The 24,451-nt window shown below is 36.2% G+C and overlaps 1 protein-coding gene across 30 annotated transcripts in view; it reads right to left on the bottom strand.

Moving 5' to 3' along the window:
- dlg1 (MAGUK family member discs large 1) overlaps nt 1–24,451 on the bottom strand; it is a 98,632-nt gene that overhangs the window by 23,044 nt on the left and 51,137 nt on the right. For 3 of the 30 annotated variants that reach the window (XM_073978016.1, XM_073978019.1, XM_073978040.1), the window contains exons 5-13: nt 17,087–17,110; nt 16,238–16,792; nt 15,809–16,175; nt 14,662–14,752; nt 7,436–7,649; nt 6,951–7,367; nt 6,771–6,873; nt 6,025–6,099; nt 2,257–2,301 (exon numbers count right to left, since the gene is read on the bottom strand). In XM_073978016.1, the coding sequence (XP_073834117.1) occupies nt 2,257–2,301; nt 6,025–6,099; nt 6,771–6,873; nt 6,951–7,367; nt 7,436–7,649; nt 14,662–14,752; nt 15,809–16,175; nt 16,238–16,792; nt 17,087–17,110 (1,891 nt within the window). Of the gene's footprint in view, nt 1–1,577; nt 1,830–2,256; nt 2,302–4,085; nt 4,607–5,445; nt 6,100–6,770; nt 6,874–6,950; nt 7,368–7,435; nt 7,650–14,661; nt 14,753–15,808; nt 16,176–16,237; nt 16,793–17,086; nt 17,111–24,451 lie in introns of those variants that run through there. The other 27 variants (XM_073978026.1, XM_073978030.1, XM_073978018.1 and 24 more) reach the window with 21 other exon arrangements.

Here is a 24,451-nt window from a genome sequence, read left to right as displayed (position 1 = left end):
GAGGGATATTTTGCCACCATTGATATTTTTGGTGTTGCTTGGCCGGGGAATGGAACCCACGACCTTTAGCGTGCAAGGCGGGTGTACATTGCATTCCACCACGGTGGCACCTGTGAAGTCCCGTTTTTTATAATAAGAATAATAATTATTGGAAATGCTATGATAAACTAATTGATTTTCTAATAAAAAACTCCTGAAGAAGTTGGAAAGTCGCCAACGAAACGTTGAGTAGATAATGAAATAAATTAGTTTTATTTATTCCATCACATAACTGACCAAATCAGCCCAGTGAAAACCACTTTATATTAATAAAAAAGTTAAAATTCAAACAACGTTTTAAGTCGCAAATATAAGTGAACAAAACTAAAGCAACCCCCAATTTAAGGAACAAAAAATATTTTAAATCAATATTTCTTTGCGTATCCTTTATTCTGAATGACACACACATATCTTGTATGCATATACGATATTAAATTATAGATTATTACAGCCGATATTGCTTCCCATGCTACTATTGAGGCATCAAATAAATTTTCTTTGGTTTTTTAAATTTTTTCGGTTGATTTTTGGGTTAACGATTTCCCACAAGTTAAGATCAGGGGATTGGGCAGGCCAATGGAGAACTTCTGTCGAAATGTATTGGAATCACGCCTTAACCACTTTCGACGCATATTTTGGCTCGTAATCTTCCTGTAATGTCCATCTAAGTGGCATCTATTCTTCAGGATCTATAATTCCGCTAGTTTTATGAATAGGTCCATTCCCTTGCCCCGAGAAAAAAATCCCAGACCATTATGTTTGTATTTGACCAGAAGATGCTGTAGCATCATTTTTGGATGAATATGAACAATATCGGGTAATGTTTTGGTATAGCCCCCTTATGGCGGTAACTGCCGATTTCCGTTTTTTTGAGGATTTTAGCCACAAGTTCCTTGTATATTAGCTGTAATTTGGTACTTAGGGTTCCTAGTGGTCATAAAACTTTTCCACCAAAAATTGTGGAACTGGGTCCACATTTGGATACGCTATACCCATATAACGGTACCTCTCTATTTTCAGTATTTTGATCATTTAAGCTACATTTTACGAAAATTAATTATTTTGCCTGAAATAATAATTTAATATCCTTTATACCTACAAGATGTGCATGTGTCATCCATTTTTTTCTTCCTTAAATTGGGGGGTGCTTTAGGTTTGTCCACTTATATTTGCTACTTAAAATGTTTTTTGATTTTTAATTTTTGGATACAGTTCTGAATTTTCTTAGGTTTGTGTTTTTTAAAAATAAAGATATAAATAAATAAAAAGAAATATAAAAAATAAATTTTTATTTTTGTTTTCTTAAAAAATTATAATTTTAAAAATATGTACTGAGGGGGTGCTTTAGTTTTGGCCGATACTGTAGGTCTACTATTAACCTCCAGTTTCAGGTACTTATAAAGTTTCTCAACATGCTGGAATAGCCCCATAATAATATCACAAGATTTAAAGTTGAAGCAGAACCAAATACTTAAAAATGTTTGGCTGGTTTTGTATGAGAACACTTTTTCGGTGTCAGATTAATCAAACTACTGCAATTTTCGAAATAAATACTTGTTGTTATTTGTTGTATTTAATCTCAAGGGTTTGTTAATAAAATAACGTGAAGATCAAAAAAAGATAACAAAACAAAAACATAAACAAAGCAACAATTTTTCATGTTAACAAATAATATTCAAAATTCAATTTCAACTATTTTTATAATGATTTTTAAATTCAAATTGAAGGCTCTTTTTAAACAGGAGTAGAGATAGACGTGGTTATAATAGCAGTATTTGGTAGAACTAATACTGTTTGATTACAACAACAAAACAAAACAGGAGTAATGTTTGAGACGAAGAATTAGTGTATGGGTTTACAAGTGAATTGTTGGTAAAGAAGAAGAAAACAGAAAAAAAATAAAATTATAATTAAACTACTATTTCACAAAAACAAAGAAAGTTGAAACAAATATAAAAATATTTCTAAAATATTGGGTTGTTTTATACATAATTTATATAAAAATATAATAATTATTTACAACCATGTGATGGAAATCGAGTTCAGTTTTATATATCGGGGTGTGTCAAAGTTTTAGATTATTTTCAATATTTGTAATAAAACAAACTAAATTACCAAAACCGATCATCATCACGTGGAGAAACGTAAGATCAAAATCAAAAAAGATTTTCGTGGGCTAGGGATTTTCTTTTTTAGTTTTGTTATATAAGTACATACCTCCTTCAGCATTGGCATCATCTTGTGTATAGCATAGCATAAAAGCTGAAATATTGAAAGAATTAAGAAAGAAGAAGAAAACACAAATAGATTGATATGTTTTGGATATTTCATTTCAATAGAAGTAGAAGAAGGAAAGAAAGGAAAGGGATCGTTTGTTTCTTATTTGAACTTTTTTTTTAACGAGAATGAAACATAATGGCAGGGATGGAAATGTGAAATTGATTTGAAACGAAGTTTTTGCCATTTACGAAAGCAGTCTACAACGAGATTTGTTTGTTTTTTTGTTTGCTTGCCTACCATTTAATCGTGAAAATGCTAGAAAAGAGATATACTATATATGATGGTTGTTGATTGTTGATATTAGCAAACATAACCTCTTAACGAGCATATATTTTTTAGCACAAGTCATTTATAGTTTTTTACTGATTCAATAAAAAATCTAATAAAAATAAATCTCTTGAAAGGATTTAAAATAAAATAAAAAAAATTAACTAAAAATCAGAAAAAAAAATTAAATTGTTGTACAGGTGAAAATTTGAAGATTTGAAAAAAAATTATATTGTGTTGTTGCCAGACAGAAGATAGCAGTCCAAGGTGAATTATACATTATATAGAAAGAGACAGAGAAGGAGAATTGCTGTTGATGATGCTAGTACTGGATGATTAAAGTGTCCTCAAAATAATATTGCATTTTGTTCATCTTTCAAAATTGAAATGTCCTTATTTTACAATGAATTAAAAAGAAGTGCCTCTATATATGTAACAAGCCTGTTGTTTGTTTAATGACATATCTACTAGAGTTTGCACATGCAGAAATAAAAAAAACAGTTCCTAAAATTTAATTTATAATAGTAAACCATTTTATGCTGCACCGTTTTCCGGACTCAATAAGACTGGACAACAAATAGAAGATTTTTTTCTTTTTCTAGACTCAGGATACAATTCGTTATCCTTGATAGAGAACAAACGATCGATTCTTTGCTAAGAGTTTGGAGGTTATATCCAGAAATAAAATGGGAAAATAGTACGAAACCACCTAAAGGGAAATGTAAAAGGATTCAAGGCGTGGATTTTTTAATAACATCTTTCCATATATGGATTTTTTAAAAATATTTTCCAGGTGTGGATTTTTTAAAAATATTTTTGCAGGCGTGGATTTTTTAAAAATACTTTTCCAGGAGTGGATTTTCTAAAAATATTTTTGAATTTTTCAAATATTTTTTCCAGGCTAGATTTTTTAAAAATATTTTTTCCAGGCTTCGAATATTTAAACATATTTTTCCCGGCTTGGATTTTTTAAAAATATTTCTTTCAGGGTTGGATTTCTTTAAAAATATTTTTTCAGGGCGTGGATTTTTTTAAAAATATTTTTTCCAAGCTTGAATATTTTAAAAAATATTTTTTTCCGGGCGTGGATTTTTTAAGAGTGGATTTTCTAAAAATATTTTTGAATTTTTCAAATATTTTTTCCAGGCTAGATTTTTTAAAAATATTTTTTCCAGGCTTCGAATATTTAAACATATTTTTCCCGGCTTGGATATTTTAAAAATATTTCTTTCAGGGTTGGATTTTTTTAAAAATATTTTTCCGGGCTAGGATTTTTTTAAAAATATTACTTTCAGGCGTGGATTTTTTTAAAATATTTTCACCGGGCGTGGATTTTTTCAAAAAAATTTTTCCAGGCTTGAATATTTTTAAAAAATTTTCCTCGGTCGTGGATTTTTTTAAAAATATTTTGTCCAGGCCTGCAGTTTTTGAAAACATCTTTTCCAGGCGTGGATTTTTTTAAAATAATTTGTCCAGACCTGCAGTTTTTTTAAAATATCTTTTCCAGGCGTGGATTTTTTTAAAATATCTTGTCCATGCCCGCAGTTTTTTTAAAATATCTTTTCCAGGCGTGGATTTTTTAAAAATATTTTTTCCAGGCGTGGATATTTAAAAAAATATTTTTCCGGGCGTGGACATTTAAAAAAATATTTTTTTCCAGGCGTGGACATTTAAAAAAATATTTTTCCGGGCGTGGACATTTAAAAAAATATTTTTCTGGGCGTGGATTTTTTTTTAAAATATTTTGTCCAGGCTTTTTTTAAATATTTTTTTCCAGGCGTGGATTTTTTTAAAAATATTTTGTCCAGGCTTTTTTTAAATATTTATTTCCAGGCGTGGATATTTAAAAAAATAAGTTTTCCAGGACTGGATTTTTTAAAAATATTTTTTTCCAGGCGTGGATATTTAAAAAAAATAAGTTTTCCAGGACTGGATTTTTTAAAAATATTTTTTTCCAGGCGTGGATATTTAAAAAATATTTCTCCGGGCGTAGATTTTTTTAAAAAATATTTTGTTCCGGCTTTGATTTTTTTAAAAATATTTTTTTCCAGGCGTGGCTATTTAAAAAAATATTTTGTCCCGGCGTGGATTTTTTTTAAAAATATTTTTTTCCAGGCGTGGCTATTTAAAAAAATACTTTTTCCGGGCGTGGATTTTTTTTTAAATATTTTTTTCCAGGATTTTTTTAAAAATATTATTTCCAGGCGTGAATAAATTTAAAACTATTGATTTTTAATATGGATTTTTTAAAAATATTTTTCCAGGCTTGGATTTTTTAAAAAAAATTTCCAGGCGTGGATTTTTAAAAATATTTTTTCCAAGCGTGGATATTTTAAAAAATATTTTTTCCAAGCGTGGATATTTTAAAAAATATTTTTTCCAAGCGTGGATATTTTAAAAAAAAATTTTTTCCAAGCGTGGATATTTAAAAAAATATTTTTTCTAAGCGTGGATTTTTTTAAAAATATTTTTCCTTGGATTTTTAAAATAAAAATTCTCCGGGCGTGGATTTTTTTAAAAATATTTTTTCCAGCGTGGATTTTTTTAAAAATATTTTTTCCCAGCGTGGATTTTTTTAAAAATATTTTTCCTTGCTTGGATTTTTTTTGAAAACATTTTTCCTTGGATTTTTTAAAAAAAATTTCTCCGGGCGTGGATTTTTTTAAAAATATTTTTTCCCAGCGTGGATTTTTTTAAAAATATTTTTCCTTGCGTAGATTTTTAAAAATATTTTTCCTTGGATTTAAAAAAAAAAAATGTTCCGGGCATGGATCCTTGGATTTAAAAAAAATATCCGGGCGTGGAATTTTTTAAAAATATTTTACAAGGCGTGGATTTTTTAAAAATATTTTTCAATACGTGGATTTTTTAAAAAACATGTTGTCCAGGCCTGCAGTTTTTTAAAAACATATTTTCCAGGCCTGGATTTTTTAAAAATAATTTCTCCATTCGTGAATTTTGCTAAACTATTTTTTTCAGCCGTGTTTTTTTTTTTTTAAATATGGCCCATTTTCGAAGTTGTTTTAAGTTTGGACAAATATTATGAGTTACAAACTTTGAACAAAATACGTTCGACAAGTACACTGTACACCAGCCAGACAGACAGATGGGCGCGGACAGGGCTAAATAGACTCCAAATTGTTGAAATTATTTTTCTATTTGTTGTCTAGTCTTATTGATTTGACCTTAACATTTACTTATATCCATTGTGTTAAAAATATACTCCTGCTGTGTTAATTTTCTACAATTTTTTCATAAAGAGACCACATAACCAAAAATCAAATATTTCTTTGCCATAACCCTTTAACCTTAGTTTCCTTTTTTGCTGTGGGTGTCATTCATTCATTGCTTACAAATTAAAGAGATGTACATATTTACAGACTATATGTATACATTAGTATTAAGTGCTATTAGACTTAGACTTATTTAACAACTTACGCTGAGGTTCGGTGGAATCATTGTTGTTCAAATGATTAACATCAAGTTCACTAGTACTGGCGGCAATTCCATTAGCTTTTTTCGAGATGAGGGGGGAACATAATTTTACAATATAGTTTTGTTTTGGCAGGTCGAAATTGTACAATTTTGACGACACACGTTGGTACATTTTTGTTGTTTTTGGCATGAAGTAGAACGGACCATAGCATCAAACAGAGACAGATACATGAGAATGTAGAAAAATGTGGAATTTGGTAATGAAGTGATAAAATGTTGTCATTTTTTTCATAATGTTTGATAATAGTAGTGGTGAGCACAGTTTGGACGGGACATTTTTTAGATGTGTTTCGGTGGTAGACAGTAACAGTTTTTGATAACATAAAATAAAAAACAAAAATAAATAATTTTTTTTAAACATAAAACAAATAAAAAGCAAACAAAAATTAATATAAAATAGAAAAAATATATAGTTGTTGGTTAGAGAGAAAATAAATTTGTTGGTTAATATTGTATTTTCTTTTAGTGTGTGCAAAATTTATCTCGTTGTGAACTTGTAATGTCTTGTCAAATAAACGTAAACGTTGTTACTTTGACGAAACTACTGTAAATTAGTTTTCTTGTTTGACTACCGTGTGGGTGTTTTTGTCTGCAAAACTGCTTTCTTTTCAAATAGTTTTTGGCCACCAAGTTTGGGTCAGTGCTATATTTAGTTATTATTAAACACTTGCTGTTGTATTGGTACTTACGCTCTTGATCACTACCATCTTCATTTCGTTCATCACGACTCTTCATAAAGGGAAATTTGCGCGAAAATGTGAAATTTTTCTTTTTTCTATCGAGAGTTGATTGCTGAAAAGAAGAGAACAAACATACGAGAGATTTTTTTTGCATTACTTCTCATCTTCATTTACTTTTAATTGTCTTACCTTATCTAAGTTATTATTTGCACTAACTGCTTGACCTTGAAATTTTACACTACGATCTCTTGCCCTCATCTTTCGCTCCCATCGCCGTTTCGATGGTACAATACCAATTTGATCATCTTCATTATCGCCCAAAACACGACGAGCCTGCCACCATTCATCATCTGAGGCATTTGTTACATGTAAAATATCACCATGTCTAAATGGTAAACCTCGCGACGGCAGGCCATCATCCCGGTTGGGATCGTAATCGAATAAAGCACGAACATACAATGAACGTTTTTGTGTTGTGCGCAGCAGTGTGCCGGTACTGCCAGCAGATAAGGCGGCTTGTTGCTTCAGTTCTTGAATGCGAGCTTCAAAACGATTATAGTCTTCGGGTCGATATTGGGCTAACAATGTAACAACACCACCAGATTTCTATGCGATAAAAGAAGTAATTATTGTGAGAAAATTATTGATTATTTGTTCCACTTCACTTTTCTTACCTTCAGTGCTAAGGCGGCTTCTTCATGGGTGGCATTTCGTAAATCAATATCATTACAGCTTAACAATTGATCACCACGTTTAAGTTCACCACCCAAATCAGCTGGTCCACCAGCCAATACAAATGAAACATAAATTCCTTGGCCATCTTCACCGCCCACAACATTGAAGCCCAAACCTTGCGGTCCTTTTTGTATGGTAATTGTACGCGGTTCCCTGGAAGAAGACATTGCAAAAATTGCCATTAGAGGATGGATGGTGAGCAGCAGCTTTGGATTGACAAATGACAAATTATTCAATTCATTGCAAGAAACGCTTTGTTGACCGAACACACACAAATATTAAACATGTAATGAAAACAATATAAAAAACACGTCACTTGGTATTTTTCTTATGACGATCACGTAGATTATTCACCAACGTTGAAATCGCATTGGTTGTGGAATGTGTTATTGTCTCAGCAGCAGTGAACAGTTTTGCCTCCGTAGCTGTTGTTGTCGTGTTTGTTATTGTTATGGGCTGATTTGGCAGCAACTGTTGTTGTTGTAAGTCTTGCTGCTGCTCCGGTTGGAGGTGGTTTTGTTGATGATTTTTTTGGAGCTCTTTGCGAACAACAGGCCTCAATAATAAAGGTCTGCGTAAATTCACAATACGTTCATCCAAATTTAGTAATTGCAATTGGAGACAGCTCATTGTTTACTGTTCCAAAAAGAAAACACAACAAAAGCGACAAAAAAGAAATCCAAAAGTGTACACTCTGACGGGTGGTACTGCTGCTGCGTTTGGATGTGGGTAGGGTTAATTTGGTTGTTCGCCAGCAACAACTGCTGCAGCTGTCTTATCGTTTTTCGTTGTCTGATTAATTAATTCACCAAAAAGGTATTACGAGGTAGTTTGCCAAAACATTGGCATTTTTAAATATTTGCAGCAAATAAGTGTAACACAACGCACAACGAGGAGGAGAAGAAAACATTCAACAACTACTCTATAAAGTCATCCACATCAATGTAGCAAAAAGATCCAACTAAACGTTGTGCAGAAAATTGTTGAAAAAAAAAATTATTTTTGCACGTGCCTCCTCCTCTTCTTTCGAAGAGAGATAACACGACGTTGAGAATCCAGCTAGAAGTAGATCGTAAGGAAAATTTCGTTTGCATTTCTCTTGGTGAAATAAAAAAACGTTTTATTTTTTTGGTAGCAGCTATTATCAGCTAACAACATCATCAGCACATCATAACATATCTAACAGTTTGTTATCTTTGTATCTAATCGGTAATCAAACAAAACCATGACTTTTCCCATAGCAGCAACTGAAAATGATGGGGTATACTTCAGGCGGAGCTGAATTTTACATACCCTACGTTTTGAACAGTTAGTGATATTTGTGATTATGATTGTGAAACGAGCACCAGTTCTGATCTTCGAATCTGCGCACCTGGAATGCGAGAACTTTTGTATAGTTTATGCGCTGGCGAATGGATTTACTTGGAAAGTATAAAGCTGTTATAACTGCTTTCAGAAAATGCGAGGGACGCTAACACATATTCTATCTATATTCATCCCGTTGAATTAAAATTTTGTGTTTTTGTGTCCGTCCCATTGCCCCTTGAGAAGACAAAACATGACAAAAAAACCTATAAAAAAATATGCCCACTAACATTCGAGTTTTTTTACACCCTGCACAATAATACAGTTTGACAAGTAATTGTTTTCAAACTAAGAAAACGAACACTTTTCACGCATTAATTAGTAAAAAATGACGAACAGTTGTGATAAAAATGTCGGTTTTTTTTTGCAAATATCAGTTGATCGACTTGTTTAAGACCAGATTAAATTCATAAATAAGAAATTTAAGGATTAACTACTAATAAGTATAAACAATATTAGGAATATAATATCCCTACTAAGAGGGTTATCATATGGTCCAAGGGGGTAACAGATCGTATTACATGTAAACAATGTCCTATTAGTCTCAAACCGGGAATATCTGAAAACTAAGACGTTTTATGTGTTTTTTAGTTCACCAGGATGGACTGCCATCAATTACCATAAATATTGCCTACAGAATAACTCGATCAGGGGGGGTTGCCAGATCGTCTGATGTAATCTCCCGAATGCATTGAGATAGAGGGCTGAGATTTTGTTTTGTCTTATATCAAGTTCGAAGATGGGCTATATTGGTCAATGTTTGAGCATAGCCCCCATATAGAGGTATCCTCCCAATTTCAGGCATTTTGACGTTATTTTCATTTTTTTCGAACGTTCCCAATGCCACTCATTCCCACCCATACCGACCGATGGGCGACATCCCTTTGAACGTAGGGATCGCGTACACACCATGATCCGGATAATGATATTTAAGAGACCAAGACATAGGTCCACGTTTTGGTATAGACCTCATATAACGGTACCGCCCGTATGGCATTGGGGTTTCCAAGTGATAAAGAAACTTCTCCACCAAAAATGTGGTCAAGTAACTTGTCCACCTAAAATGGTGGGCAGAAAGAAAACTAATTATTCAATATTAGATCAGAATATTTCATGGTGGATGGTATAAAAAGATCGGCCCGGTCGAACTTGTTTTTTTTTTTCATTTATTAATATATCATTTCGCTTTGTTGTGTGTGAGGATTTTGAATCCTTTATGAAACGAGTTCATTGATGTGAACATAGCAAAAAGAAATACATCTTACTTCAAATTTGGTTCTAGATATTTCTAGTTTGTCTTTCATGAGCAGGAATCCAATGAAGATTAAATATCATTTTGAGCAATTTATTGTGGACAACTTGTAGTTTCTTTACATGTCTGTTTGCTACAGATGAGAACAGTGGAGAACAATAAAAAATTATGGGCAGGAATATGGATTTAAGAATCAGCTTCTTGTTCTCAATATTTAAAGTCGATAAAGTCGGTTGATTAAAGGATACATCATTCTGGTTATTTTGTTAGATTTATCGACGACGTACGAGATATGATCACCAAAATCACTCCTAAATATTTTACATTGGCATTCCACTTAATGTTGAGATTTAAGAAACAAAGAGGATTTTGAGGTAGGAAACATGATTTTCGCTTCGGCGAAAAATTAATGGCTTGAGTTTTCTCAGGGTTTACTAGAATTTTCCATTGAAATCAAGCGCGCCAAAAAAAAAAGTCATGGGTTTGTTTCTGTGAGTCTGTAGATACTCTCCAAGGACCCCAAATCCATTGGTAGTATCAAAAAAAAAAAAAAAAAAAAGGACAGCACGTGGACAGACTCAGGTCTTGAGACTCTAAACCTTCTAGCTGAGACCCACTTCCCTGACTGCACGGACGCCAGTAACCTTCACATTGAATGTGGCAAGTTCCTAGTCCAAGAGTCAGTGGACGAGAGCCTCATCGATAAGGTGTAAGCAGAAACAAAATAAAGTGGGCAGTAAGTACATTCAAACCCTATAAGTCACCTGGTCCAGATGGAATAATTCCTGTGATGCTTCATTTTGCCGCACCGCAGATATACCTAAGTCTGGAGGAGATCTTCAGGGCCTGTTTGTTTCTTTCCTGCGTACCAGATCTGTGGAAGGAGGTAAATGTAATTTACATCCCCAAAGCGGAGAAAGCCAGTCACTCTGCACCGAAAGACTACAGACCTATAAGCTTATCCTCCTTTCTCCTCAAGACACTCGAACGACTGATCGATCTGGAGATTAGGAGCTTTGCAGACACTGCCTCGCTGAGCAACTCGCAGCATGCTTACATGAAATGTAAATCTGTCGAAACCGCTCTTCATGAGGTCGTGGGTTTAATTGAGAGAAATATGGAGAATTCAAACTTTACCTTGGCGGCTTTCCTGGATATAGAAGGAGCCTTTAACAACGTAAAACTTGAGTCCATTCATCTCTCGCTTAGAGCGGTCAACACCCCGGAAACCCTGATCTGCTGGATAAATAGAATGCTGGAGAGCAGGATCATTAATTCCAGCATTGGGGAGTTGACAATAAGGAAGATAGTAACTAGAGGTACCCCCCAGGGAGGTGTACTCTCACCGCTGCTGTGGCTACTTGTGATAAACAATATTTTGCCAAAATTCGACAATCAGGGCATAAAGGTTGTCGCATAAGCGGATGATGTGGTTATACTAATAACTGGCAAATTCTTGTCCACAATATCGGAGCTTATGCAAAGAGCCTTATCAAAGCTGTCCCGTTGGGCCACCGCAAATGGCCTTGGTGTAAATCCAACGAAAACGGAACTGGTATTGTTCACCAGAAAGCTTAAGCTGGGCGACTTCGTGCCACCGACATTGGATGGAGTGCAATTACATCAATCTCCTGAGGCCAAATACCTAGGTACAATCCTGGATTCTCAATTGAGATGGAAAAGGAACGTCGAGGAACGGTCGAAGAGAGGTATGATTGCACTTTATTCATGTATGAATTCGATTGGGAAAAGCTGTTGATTAAATCCAGCTATTATACACTGGCTGTATAATACTGTTGTGAGACCCATCTTATCCTACGGATGTCTTGTCTGGTGGAATGCGGTTCGACATAAATCGAACTCCGGCAACATAGACAAGGTGCAAAGGGCAGCCTCGATCCTGATAACTGGATCTTTTAAAAGTACACCACAAGCAGCTCTAAATGCGATGTTGAACCTCTTGCCCATGGGACTCAGCATCAAAGGTCAATCAGCACGTAGTGTCCTAAGGCTACATGAATTAAATCGTTGGCGTGACAGCACCTATGGACATGCATGCATTCTTCGGGAGCTAGGACCAAACCTTAGCTTAAATCTGCAGGGGAAATTCAGCGACTACTTATCACCAATCCGAAGATTTGAAGATTTTGAGGTCGTTATCCCTAGTAGAGATGACTGGATCCGTAGTAACCCTCCTCTGGACGGTCTGGCTTTCTTCACAAACGGTTCCAAGATGGTTAGAAGGTACCGGAGCTGGCGTCTACTGCGAAAAGCTTTGTCTCGAATACTCATATAGGTTGAACAGCGACTGTAGTGTTTTCCAAGCAGAAATCTTCGCGATCAAAATGGCCGCAGAGTTGATAAAAAGTCTGGATGCAGAAATCTTTGAACCGGTGACTATTTTCGTTGATAGTCAGCCGGCTCTTAAAGCCATCAAATAGTCCAATATCAAGTCTGAGGCCATTCTTGAGTGTAGAACTGCTTTGGCGAACCTCACAAACGATGTCCGACTCTGGTGGGTACCGGGACACTGTGACATTGTGGGAAACGAGATGGCAGATGAACTGGCTAGACATGGATCCCAATCAACAAGTCTAGCAATCACTGATTCAATCAAACCACCTATGTATATGTCACCTTTTTCGGAGAGTGGAGACGTTCTTTGAAGAACGAGCCAAGGAACTATGGCATAATGAACCAAGGTACAACGTGTCAAGGGCCATTTGGCCGACTCTATCAACAAACAGAACAACTTCACTCCTAAATTTGAACAAGTCAGAAATCAGGGTATTGACGGGAGTCATTACCGGTCATTGCAACATCCGAGCTTTTATCGGCAAATGGCAGGATGATGGCGTGGACTATTGCAGGGTCTGTGAAGATGAGGAGGAAACGGAGCGATATAGATTAACAGGAGTATGCTTTCCTCCAAGCTTAAACTTCTACTCAAACATGGAACCAACAATCATAAACAACATCATCAACAATTTTAATTGGCTGGGACGGCGCGATCCATAACCGTAACTACTTCTCTGACAGTTTTCTACCATCACCAAATAAACCACCCTCTTTTCTTTATTACATCTTCATCTTTAATAATCCTATTATTATTACTTTCCCAACCCCACCCTCTTTTCTTTACTTTTCTCTTCTTTTGTCTTTTCAGGTAATTCTGAACCTCTTTTTTCTGATTTATGGATGTTCACAATGGACCGAAAGGTCTCCGAGTGGCGTAGTCAATATTTATTGACTACACATCCCCAAATTAATTTCCCGTTCTATGAATGCTGCCAATAATGATATGACTTTTAAGGCGAATGTAGATTTTGTCAAAATAATTATGCCATGCCAGGGACTGTATTTAACTTGCTCAGTAGGCCTATTCTGTAACTTTTATCGATTGAAAAGTTGTTAAAATTCCTTTTGTTTTTGTAACAACTACAAAACAAACAAATGAAATTGTTGTAAAATAAACAATGAGTAAAGTTGTTAAAAAGTTACAGAATAGGTACCCTGCCCCCCTATTCTGTAACTTTTTAACAACTTTACTCATTGTTTATTTTACAACAATTTCATTTGTTTGTTTTGTAGTTGTTACAAAAACAAAGGAAATTTTAACAACTTTTCAATCGATAAAAGTTACAGAATAGGCCTACTGGTGTCTCATTTTCTTAGTTTTTCAGTTCCCTCAAAATATAATAGTTTTGGTCAATATGAATTAAAAAAGCAATTAAAAACCACATACACATATACATTTTATAAGTTTTTTTGATTTTTATACCATAACGGCAATGATCGTCATCAACGAACCATTTTCAGCATTTCCTGCAGTCAGGATATGTATATGTAACAGAATTACTACCAAATTCGTCTTATATAGTTGACTTTATCTATTAAAAAAAGAATTTTGTCCGGAGTCGGAGTCGAGTTTTTTCACGACTCCGACTACAGCAAAATTTGCTAGGCTCCGATTCCAGACTCAGGCTCCGAAACCCTGCTACCAACCCAGCATCAAACCTATTCTGCTACAACAAAAAACTATGGTAGATGATGTCCTTGAGAGAAAAAATCGTTGAAAGATCTATTGATCAATCTGCGTTGACAATAAAAAAGAGATTCGATATTAACGAGCTAAAAATAGAACCGGACTGAACAAATTGATATGAGATAAGTCCCCCTTGTCTCCCCATGGTTTCATATTTCAATAAAACGCACCGATCAAATTGTATTATTTCCAAGGATTCAAGGCTTGCTCGCTATGTGAGAATTCAGTTATATTTAAGTACTAATATCTGGCTTAAATTACTATAAACTCCTTGTTTTGTGTCAACAACCAACATTTGTATATTTCTGTTTGTAAAAGCTGATGTCAATGTTTCCTTTCCTTTCACATTGAACACGCTAACACACACTCCCAAGTATTTGATATGAATCAGCCCATATGCATACCACCATCAAGTTTTTATGTTTAAATAGATTTTAGTCACGATTCTAATACACGATAGAATAACATATACTTTTTACACATATTGCAGGAAAAAAACTCACCTTGTTATGTCCTCGGTGCTAACAGCTCGTGGCGTGCCTGGAGGCACTGTGGCCAATACATTTGATGATGCATACCTAGATCCTGGTTGTTCTATAAGTAGTAGTTTGTGTGTTTGTTTGTTCGTTCGTTTGTACAAAAAAACATTTCAAATAAAAAGCGTTCGAAAGAAAAAAAAGAACACCCAAATATTTGTTTGGGGAAAAGGAAATACAAGAAAACAAAAATTAAATATTAGTGGCATTAGAGAAGAAGCAAAGGTTATTGGATGTAGTTGTTTCGGATTTGCTTTTTTTGTAGATTTTTTCATATTTGTTGTTGTGGTTATTGGTAGGTTGGTTTTCAGAAGCCAGTTGAGTGAGGAAATATTTTTTTGGTTAACATTTTTTTTTCATTTTCTTTACAATTAGAATTTAGATTCTGAGAGTTGATTATAGAATAAAAAGGAAAGTAAAAACGGTCAAGAAAAACAGAGGAAGAAAAAACACACCACTCTTGTATGCAGCAGTAGTTGTTGTTCTTATTATTGCAGCAGTAAACATGCAAACATTTAGTACACACACACGCACGAAGGAAAAACAGAAAACCAAAATAACTTCAATGTAAGTAGGGAAAAAATTAAAAATAAAATCGACTACATTTTAAAAGCCAAAAAACGTGCAGCGCTTCCATTGCTCATTTTCAGAGTTAAGCAGAGTATAAAAAATAAAAATACGGAACAGAACAAGGCTGTCAGCAGCAGGCAGACCTTATTTTGTATAAATTCTCATACAGCATGCAAAATATTTTTCTATGACTTCTAATATAGAGATATGAATAAACGAAAACGAAATCGAAATACTCTTCTACTCAAACAAAACAAAAAAAAATAATGTTTTGATTTTAGTTTGTTTCACTTCTTTTTTCATGTTGTCCACAAGCATACAAGTGTAGCGATGATAGTTTTCTTAGGTTTTAGTTTGATCTGATAGTTTGACAGGGACGGAAAATCTTGGGGATACTTTTAAATATTTGTTGGGAGTATTTTTTGTCTAACATAAAACAGGGATCGAAGGGAGAAGGAGGAGTAGGAGGAGATATGAGGGTATTTGCAAATCATAATGAAACAAAAACAATTATAAAAGAAAAACAAATGAAAACAAAGCTTACGAGGCAAAGGTGACTGGGAACGAGATGTTGATGGAATTAGTTCAGCAACGGCTGGGGAAGATGCATGGTGGTGGTGCTGATTGCTATGGTTAATTGTAGCTGTTGTTGCTGTTGGCATAGCGTTTGTGTTGTTGTTGTTCGTGTATGGTGTGGTGGAAGATGAGCGAGCATAATCAACAACTGTTTGCCCTATTGTATTTATCGCACCTGTTGAATGCGAATTCACTTGATTAATATTATGTCCTGCCGCCGCCGTTGCCGGTAGACTGTGTGCAGTTTTGCCCACAACCAAGGTGACTTTATCGACTACTGATTTCAAAGTGGCCACTGCCTGCTCATGGGTAACATTTTCCAGATTTTTATCGACCTACAAAAGCATATAAATTATCATTAGAATTATCACTTCTCAAGTATCTTTGTAGAACTTACCCCATTGGCTTTTACAGCTATCAATTTATCGCCTATTGATAAACGCCCATCAACAGCAGCCGCTCCACCATCCATAATTTTCGTAACATAAATACCATTGTCACCTGGTATATGTTGATTACCAATGCCACCGGCAATGGAGAAACCCAATCCCTTATTACCTTTAACCAAATCAATATCCAATATTTTCGGCCCTGTGTCTTCAACATGAGCTGGCGTGGCCATTTGACTGGGATCATCTATAAGTGTACCGCCACCGGTACGTTTTCTTTTTACATGTAGTTTGACTACATTGCCTGCCTTTTTCAAGGCTTCCACCGCAGCAGCATGCGGCACATCCACAACAGAAACATCATTTACCGAGACAATGATATCGTTTACACCCAAACGACCATCAGCTGCAGCAGCACCACCCGGTATTAGTTTGGTAATATATATTGAAGAATCTGTGCCAATGTGTGGATTATCTGTACCACCGGCTATGGAAAAGCCTAAACCGGAATTTCCACGTTCTAGAGTAATGTCCTCATATATCCAACTTTCATCGCCATTCACCTAAAAATGGGGAGAGAGAGAGAAATAAGAGAATCAACGGAAGCTCTAGCAAAGGTTGAGACAAACACGTATATTTTTTTCTTATTTTTTTAGACATATTGGCTGCTATTAAAGACAAAAGACACACAGAACAGTTAAAACCTTTTATGATTGTTGATGTAAATTTGTTGGCATGATTCAAGGAGAAAGGACACATTACACACACACAAAGACAACTGTTAGGAAAAAACCACTTAAATGTTATGATTCTATGGAGTAATGTGAGGTCGAAGCTTGTATTCCAACAATTCTTACCTTATTTGTTGAAGTCCGATGTACCTATATGACCATTTACATAAAAAAAAGAATTTAAAACAAAAAAGAAACAACAAATTAAAATACAACTCAAAAGCAAAATAAAGGAACTACAAAATAGAAATTCAACAAACTTCTTTACATTATCGCTCCTAATAGGGGACCGATTATTTCTGGAAATATTAAAGTCCATGTAAATTAATAACACGGCTTTCCCTTGGGTAGCTATAAATATGTTTCTCATTATTGCGATGAAATAATTGTAAAAGGCTCGACTAATTTTGACTAATTTTGTGTAATATTTAGAAATTAAAGGATACGGTAATAGAGACCTACATAGCTATCACTACTTGTCATATTAGCCTGTTCTTATCGTAGATAATTAAATCTATGTGTAAAACGTTTAGGATTAAATCACCTACATCCTTTTACGCCATTAGTGTAATGAAAAGCCATATTTCTTCAATGACCTCTACGAAATTTGGCAATAGTAGAATACAATTTAGAAACGATAACCAAACAGAGAGGGCTTAGCCAGATAACCATTTCAACTCAAATCTAGGGTAATATACATCTGCCAAAGGACAACCCATACCTTATATACCGATGTGATTCCTGAATAAGCTATACTCGTACAATTTTGCATGATCGGAATATCAAAGATCGACCAAATTCCTATTTCAAATACGGTTTTCGGATGAACTAGGAAAGATCACCTTCGAACAGTTCAGAAGAAGCTTCAGTCCTGTGGCTTTTTCAGACCTGTTGACGAAGTTTATTCGAAAGCGATTGGAAATGATGCAAGATACAAAAATCAAATGATACTGCCTAGAAGAAGTAACAAAGACCTTAGGAAAAAGTTGATGGTGTCAATGCGCAAGACGTCTAGCAGACCAACTGTCGTAGCTGATGTGTTTGTGTGAAATCTTTGAAAACCCAATTTTATGAAATTCGGGCTAAAAATAGAATAGGAATGAACACATTGATATGAGAAAAGGACACCTTGTCCATTTGGAGATGTTCATGGGAAATAATACACGTATTATATATGCTTAAGGGATGTATAAAATGGTTTAAATTTGCATAACACCAAACCGATCAAATTGTACTGTTACTAAGTATTCAAGGCTTTTTCGGGGTTGGCCGTATCCGTAAGAATTATATACTTCTGCCTGGCTTTAATTATCAAAAACTCCTTGAATTGTGCCAATAACAAACATTTTTATATTTGCGTTTGCTAAGGCTGATGTCAATGTTTCCTTTAACGCTCACATTGAACCCGTTCACACATACTTCATCTAACTTGTATGTTTAAATAGGTTATTAATGCTATTCAGCTATTTAGACAACGACACTAATTTCTTCCGTGATTGCAGTCTTCAAATATCTCCCCCAAATTCAGAATTTCCGGGGCTGTCGCAGCATTTGCCTGCTTTAAAGCGGGGTACACACGATCAGTTTTGACAGTCGATATGCGGAAATATCGATAAATGTCAAGCTGTCACAAAATATTTTGTGTTTGCCTGATGACTGACAAGAATTAACGGCCACACTGGCAACCGATTATTTGAGCAAAACTGACAGTCAAAACTGATCGTGTGTACCCTACTTAAGACTCCCTCAACGAACTTGTAGTCATGTACCTCACGATACATGGAGTTCCGTAAGTACCCTTGACTTTATAGAATTGAGACTGAGCGCTAAACCAGAATGATTTTGTTTTTTCAGCCGACCTATTACAACAACATCAACAACTGCAACTTGCATTGCAACTTTCACTCGGTGTCAACATCAAAGAAGAAGTGCTAAAATTTCCAGTCTTTCCAATCTCCGGCAAAGTTTACAGTACCCTTACTCACATCCTGGATGAGAGAAGTCAACACACATCTTGAAATTTTCGTATCTGACAGTCGTATCTGTACTGTTAATAATCCAAAGATATTTGGGGTAGCCTTCTACAAAGTTCTTCATCAAACTGAAGGTGATATCCAGGAACAAAATCCTAAAATCATTTGTTGGGTAAAGATGAGGAAACAATGATAACCACATAAAAGTCCATTGGTCGACAACACACAATGGATAATCCTAAAAACGTTTAAAAATAATGATCTCTGAATTGCTGCGGGTTTCGTCATGATGGCTGACTAAACAATTCTTGTTGGCATTTTATTAGCCAAGTCATACTATGCACCATGTTGTGATGGAAGATCCACCACGTAAACGCATCCGTAAGGACTTCAGGAGACGTCGTGAGGACATCCAAGTTGTCATTCTATCAGACGTCAACTGATTGCCGAGAGCAAACACTTCGATTTAAATCGACAGTTTGTCGAGCAACCTGGGACTGACAGGGCGAAGAGTACTACGTCGCATTCCTGGATGTGTGGGGAGTCGAGTTTCTCACTAAAGTTCCCAACCTGTCGCTAGCCACCCACATCGTTCGCTACTGAAGCCAGGTAAGGTACCAGCAAAGGTGAATCGTACAGTCCGATTTCGCCTTTGTCGTCCATAGGAAAGACCCTTGAGGCTTTAGTTCTCCCCAGCGTCAGAAATAACCATTCAGTTGCAATAAGCAGCACAGCACGACAGCAGCACTGCACACCATCTCCATACATATTAGCCGAGGACTCAACCAGAGCAGCCGTGTAATAGAACAGTGATGGTGACGCTTGGCTAATCAAAAGCCTTTGAAACTGTCAAACACTCCACACTGTTTGAGAATATTGTATAGACAACCCTACGGCCAAGTTTGAAACTCTCCCTACAGGCAGACGGTATCGAGATTGTAACACGATCCTGGCGTCAGGTACCTTCCCTAATGACATTTGTGGAAGGCTGAACTCCTATTTGACTGATCATTAGGGTGGGCGATTTGAATACCACCACGGGCGCCTGGATTTTCTGATTATTGGGATTGTACTGGGCAAAAAAGTCCACTAGACCATATGTCTACGGTGAAAATCGAGCCCCCGGATTTTGACTTGGATATTTTGGCATATATGTAACAGCCAAACCACTGAGACTTTCGATCCAACACAAAGACAAAAATTGTAGCCAAGGCAATAATTAAGAACTGAACAGAGTTAATTTTCGTGGTCGATGGGAGCAGATTTCCTACCACAAACTACCGCAAAAGTCTAGGGGTCACATTCGACAGCATACTCATGTCGTCGCTCATGCCACAGCTACCTGCGACTGGAGCAAGTTAAGTGGAGCCGCTCAGCTAAATTTTTTTTCTTTCAATTGTAAATTTTTTTAAATAGCCGATCTTCGGCCGGGGGTTTAAGACTTTCTACTATGGACAGGAGCAAATCTAGGGCACGGGAACCACATTTTTTTTTAATTTAATTTTTTTCTTAGTAGTTGGGTTTTAACCAAGGGAATTTTTTAACTTCAAAGGACTATATCTCAGGAAGTATAGATTCCTATCAAAATCGGAGCTGAGCGGCTCAGCTCATCTTATGCCCAAGGTCTGCCAGAAACCTTGTTGACCACATATAACACGATAGGCTCCAGTATGGTTTCCGAATATAAGTGGAACTCGATGGAAAAATATTCAAACCTGCCAGAATGCCGCCCTAAGAACTGCAACAGGTTGCCTCCTCATGTCTTCAGTGAACCATCGGCATGAAGAGACACGGATTCTTCCAGTACAGCAACACAATGGCATGCTTTCGTTGCAGTACTTGCTTGGGTGTTACCGTGAGAGCCATCCTAATCACCATATGGTGGATAGGACTCCCCCACCCAGGCATGACAGTACAAATCTTCATGATTTAGAAAGAGAGGTGCAACGTTACAAGTAAGAACTCCTAGATCAACAAACATATGAAGCAGGTTTACATAGCACTCACACCGACACAGTCGCAGATGCCATAAACAAATATCGTGCGAATGCGGTCTTCGGAGAACATCCCCTATCTGTCGCAGCTAAGAAGATGGTGCTGCCACGCCAAACCAGAGTATTTTTGCCTCAAATACGCCCCTGATGGGGCAGCCGTCTGAATTCCTGCAGGGCTAGGATCGATGACACCGTGAAAAACATATGTCCAGCATGAGGTACAGGCCTGCACAACACACTGTACCTCTGCGCCTATCCTGCCAAACCTACTAATCTAACTCCAGTCGATCTGTGGTTACATCCAATCGAAGCCGCCTTATTCCTAGAACTGGAGATAGACATAGAGCTAGATTTGGCAGAAAAACGGACATACAAAAATATCAAATATTGTTACAACAACAATACGGATGCATTTTTTCCAAAGACGTTTTCTGCGCACATAGAGGTCATGGTGATGGTTTGAATGATGTGTCAGTAAATTTAAAATATTCTTAATTCGTCATATAAGGAACAAGCCCAAACTTGGAACTAGGACTTCGATTTGTGTTTTTTGCTATAATGTTTTCTTTTGCAAACTGGCCTAGAGGAATTTAAAAGCTGTCCATTATGACACCAAACCTAGTTAGAGGTGACATAAAATCCATCATTTAAGTAGACGATGAACGTTTAGATTGTTTTGAAAATGATTTCCAAAGAAAGAATTGTTTCCGAACTCCGAATGCAATTTCAACACACTTGTCGCTTATGTCTCTTACAACCAAAGAGTTCTAATCGATTTAAAAAGGAAGGAAATAATCAGGCACATATGAAGGGTAGTTTTCAATCGCATGAACTTAAAATTCGACTATTCTTTAGATCCGGATGTTAACACGAATGCTCCATCCCACCTTTTACTTAAGAGGAATATCCGAATTTCGTGAGGAATAAAAGTCCAGAATTTTTTAATATATGAGTGAGATACTTCTATTGAGTATAGAGCTTCATGTACACACCCCGACAGGCCTTCATTGAGCCTATATTCTACCATTGTGATTTAGACAATAACGTTAACCGTAGTAAATTAAATGTTAAATGTCTCCTCAGTGTTGTTCATTATAAAATAGGCAATAACAAAAAGCTATTGAAATTTGCAAGCATTAAAATACGACAACATTTTAAATTAAAATAAATTCAAAGTAAAAACAATTCAAAACAATGAATGGCTGAATTCTCAAGATTGCCCAAAAGTAATAATAATAAAAATGAAACAAAAAAGACCATACTAGAAACTTGTTAATGTGTATTTTTGTTTTTGTTTTTATAACATAATTCACATTTAAATTAGGCTAGCGCTGCGATAAAGGGCCTTCGTAAATAATATTTTTATCTGTAGGCTGATTGCTGCTGCTGTCTGCTTCTGCTGTTGTTGTCGATATCACCGTGGTAACATGGATTTTTTCTTTGACACACATAGAAGTTAACAACAAAACAATTATTGTAATTATTAACGAATGTAAGCAAAGGCAAGTACATGCATCTATAAATGTTTTTGATTACTCACACATATAAGTCGTCATAGAGATAAAGATATTAAATATCAAGGCTTTAGCAGTGCAGTGTCAAGAAAAACAGTATTTTCTTAAAAAAACAATCCTTCAAACTCTGTACAAAACTTAAACTGTGAATTAGGCACTACAATGAATGTACTTCTTCCGTATTTGTCTACGTCTCTAATGTCTTATGGGAAACACAAACTGTTTGAAATCGAAATGTTCTACGATAGACAAAAATCAATAATATATTTATTTAATAATGCAAAAAGGGAATAAGTGTTCCACTCACGCCAAGGCAAAATCAATATTAATCAAAGTTATAAAGGTGCGGAACAAAGTTTGCTTGGGAATTGAAGAGATAAATGTATTTTTACGAGAACGTTGGGCTCTACCAAAAGGCCTGAGAAAAGGCAAGTGTTGCTTATATGCGTTCGCTGAAGTGATGCAAGGTGTGTAGTATATGGTTTTAGTCCAGTTAAGATCTGGACGATGCAGCTGCCTCAATTCATATTGGGCCCGAATTGATGGCACGATACCCAACACATGACCTGCGTGTGGATTGGGAGCTTGTTTAGCTGAACTGCTAACCCCATTCACCTGTCACCGTTGATAATATTTGCATCAGCCTTAACGCCTATCTCATTGATCTTGTTGAGTTCTACCACGCGAGGAATATGAAAATATCCGCCACTAAGTCAACAGCCACATTGTTCACCACATGGACGGTGGAAGTGAAGCTCCCACTGAATGTGCAGGTCGATGGCTCAATAATTCCGACCACAAAATATCCCAAAGTCCTGGGAGTCACATTTAATAAGATGAGAAGCAGGAACAATATCCTCAAATCCCTAGCTAGCACTTGTGGAGCGGATAAGGAAACCTTTTTAACCACAAACGCTATAGGTCGGTCTGTGGTAAACCATGCGGCGCAAATGTGGTCTGCCGAAGTGATACGCAATGGAAAAACTTGCCAGAATGCAGCCCTGAGAATAGCAACAGGGTGACTCCTCACATATTCAACGGACCATTTACATGAGGAGTCTAAGATCTTGCCGATGCGTCGGCACAACAATATGTTGTTATAGGCAAAACCATACAAACCACCTCTTTATGGATAAACAGCTGCCACCCAAGCAAGTCAGGAAAGATCTTCGTGATCTTGGAGATACAAAAGAGAGCCTCTAGGTCTTCCGTTGCAGCGGAAGAACAACAGCTGCCAAGGCAATCGATAGTTGTATTGGCGCAACTGAGATCTGGTTGGTGTAGTCGCCACAAGTCTTATTGGGATAAGATTGATGGCACAACGTAGAACATCTGCCCAGGATGCGGCACTGGTCCGCATAATAATACGCTGCACTTTTCAAATGCCCAGCCAACCCAACTGACCCGTAAAATCACAGAAGTCACTGACTGGACAAGAAAAGAATCTATATGGCAGCGGTACAAGAAACAAAAATGACCAGCAGAAATGCCCTAACAAGGTCATCTGCCTACACTGTCATAAGACAAGACCTTGAAAACGACGGTGGCGAAGGAATTGCCTTCATTGTACACGACTCAATAACTTACAGTCCATTTCCCTTTCAAGCCCTGATCCCCACAAAGCAATTCAGGGTATAAAAATTCTTACTGACGGGAAAGAGCTAAACCTCATAAATATATATACATCCCTCCGGAGTCAGTATGCCGAATAGGCTTCAAAACCGACATAAGACCCTACCTATCTGTGGGAAACACCATCCTTCTCGGTGACATAAATGCTAACCACGAATCCTGGTTCTCAGAAACAGGTAACGACCAAAGAGGAAACCTCATTGCCCAACAGATTGATGACACGAACTACTGTGTCATGAACGAAGACCACCCCACACGCATTACTGCAACATGTAGAAGCTCCACCGACATAACCTTCACAAGTCCCGATCTAGCCACAATCACTTCGTGGCATGTAAACATAGCCCTTAATTCGGACCACCTCCTCATAATCATCAA

This window comes from Musca autumnalis, unplaced genomic scaffold (assembly GCF_047663935.1).
Source record: "Musca autumnalis isolate F117 unplaced genomic scaffold, ASM4766393v1 scaffold_3, whole genome shotgun sequence".
In the NCBI taxonomy this organism is placed as follows: domain Eukaryota; kingdom Metazoa; phylum Arthropoda; class Insecta; order Diptera; family Muscidae; genus Musca; species Musca autumnalis.
The sequence above is the reverse complement of the archived record's forward strand: the minus strand, read 5'-3'. Positions and strand labels throughout refer to the sequence as shown.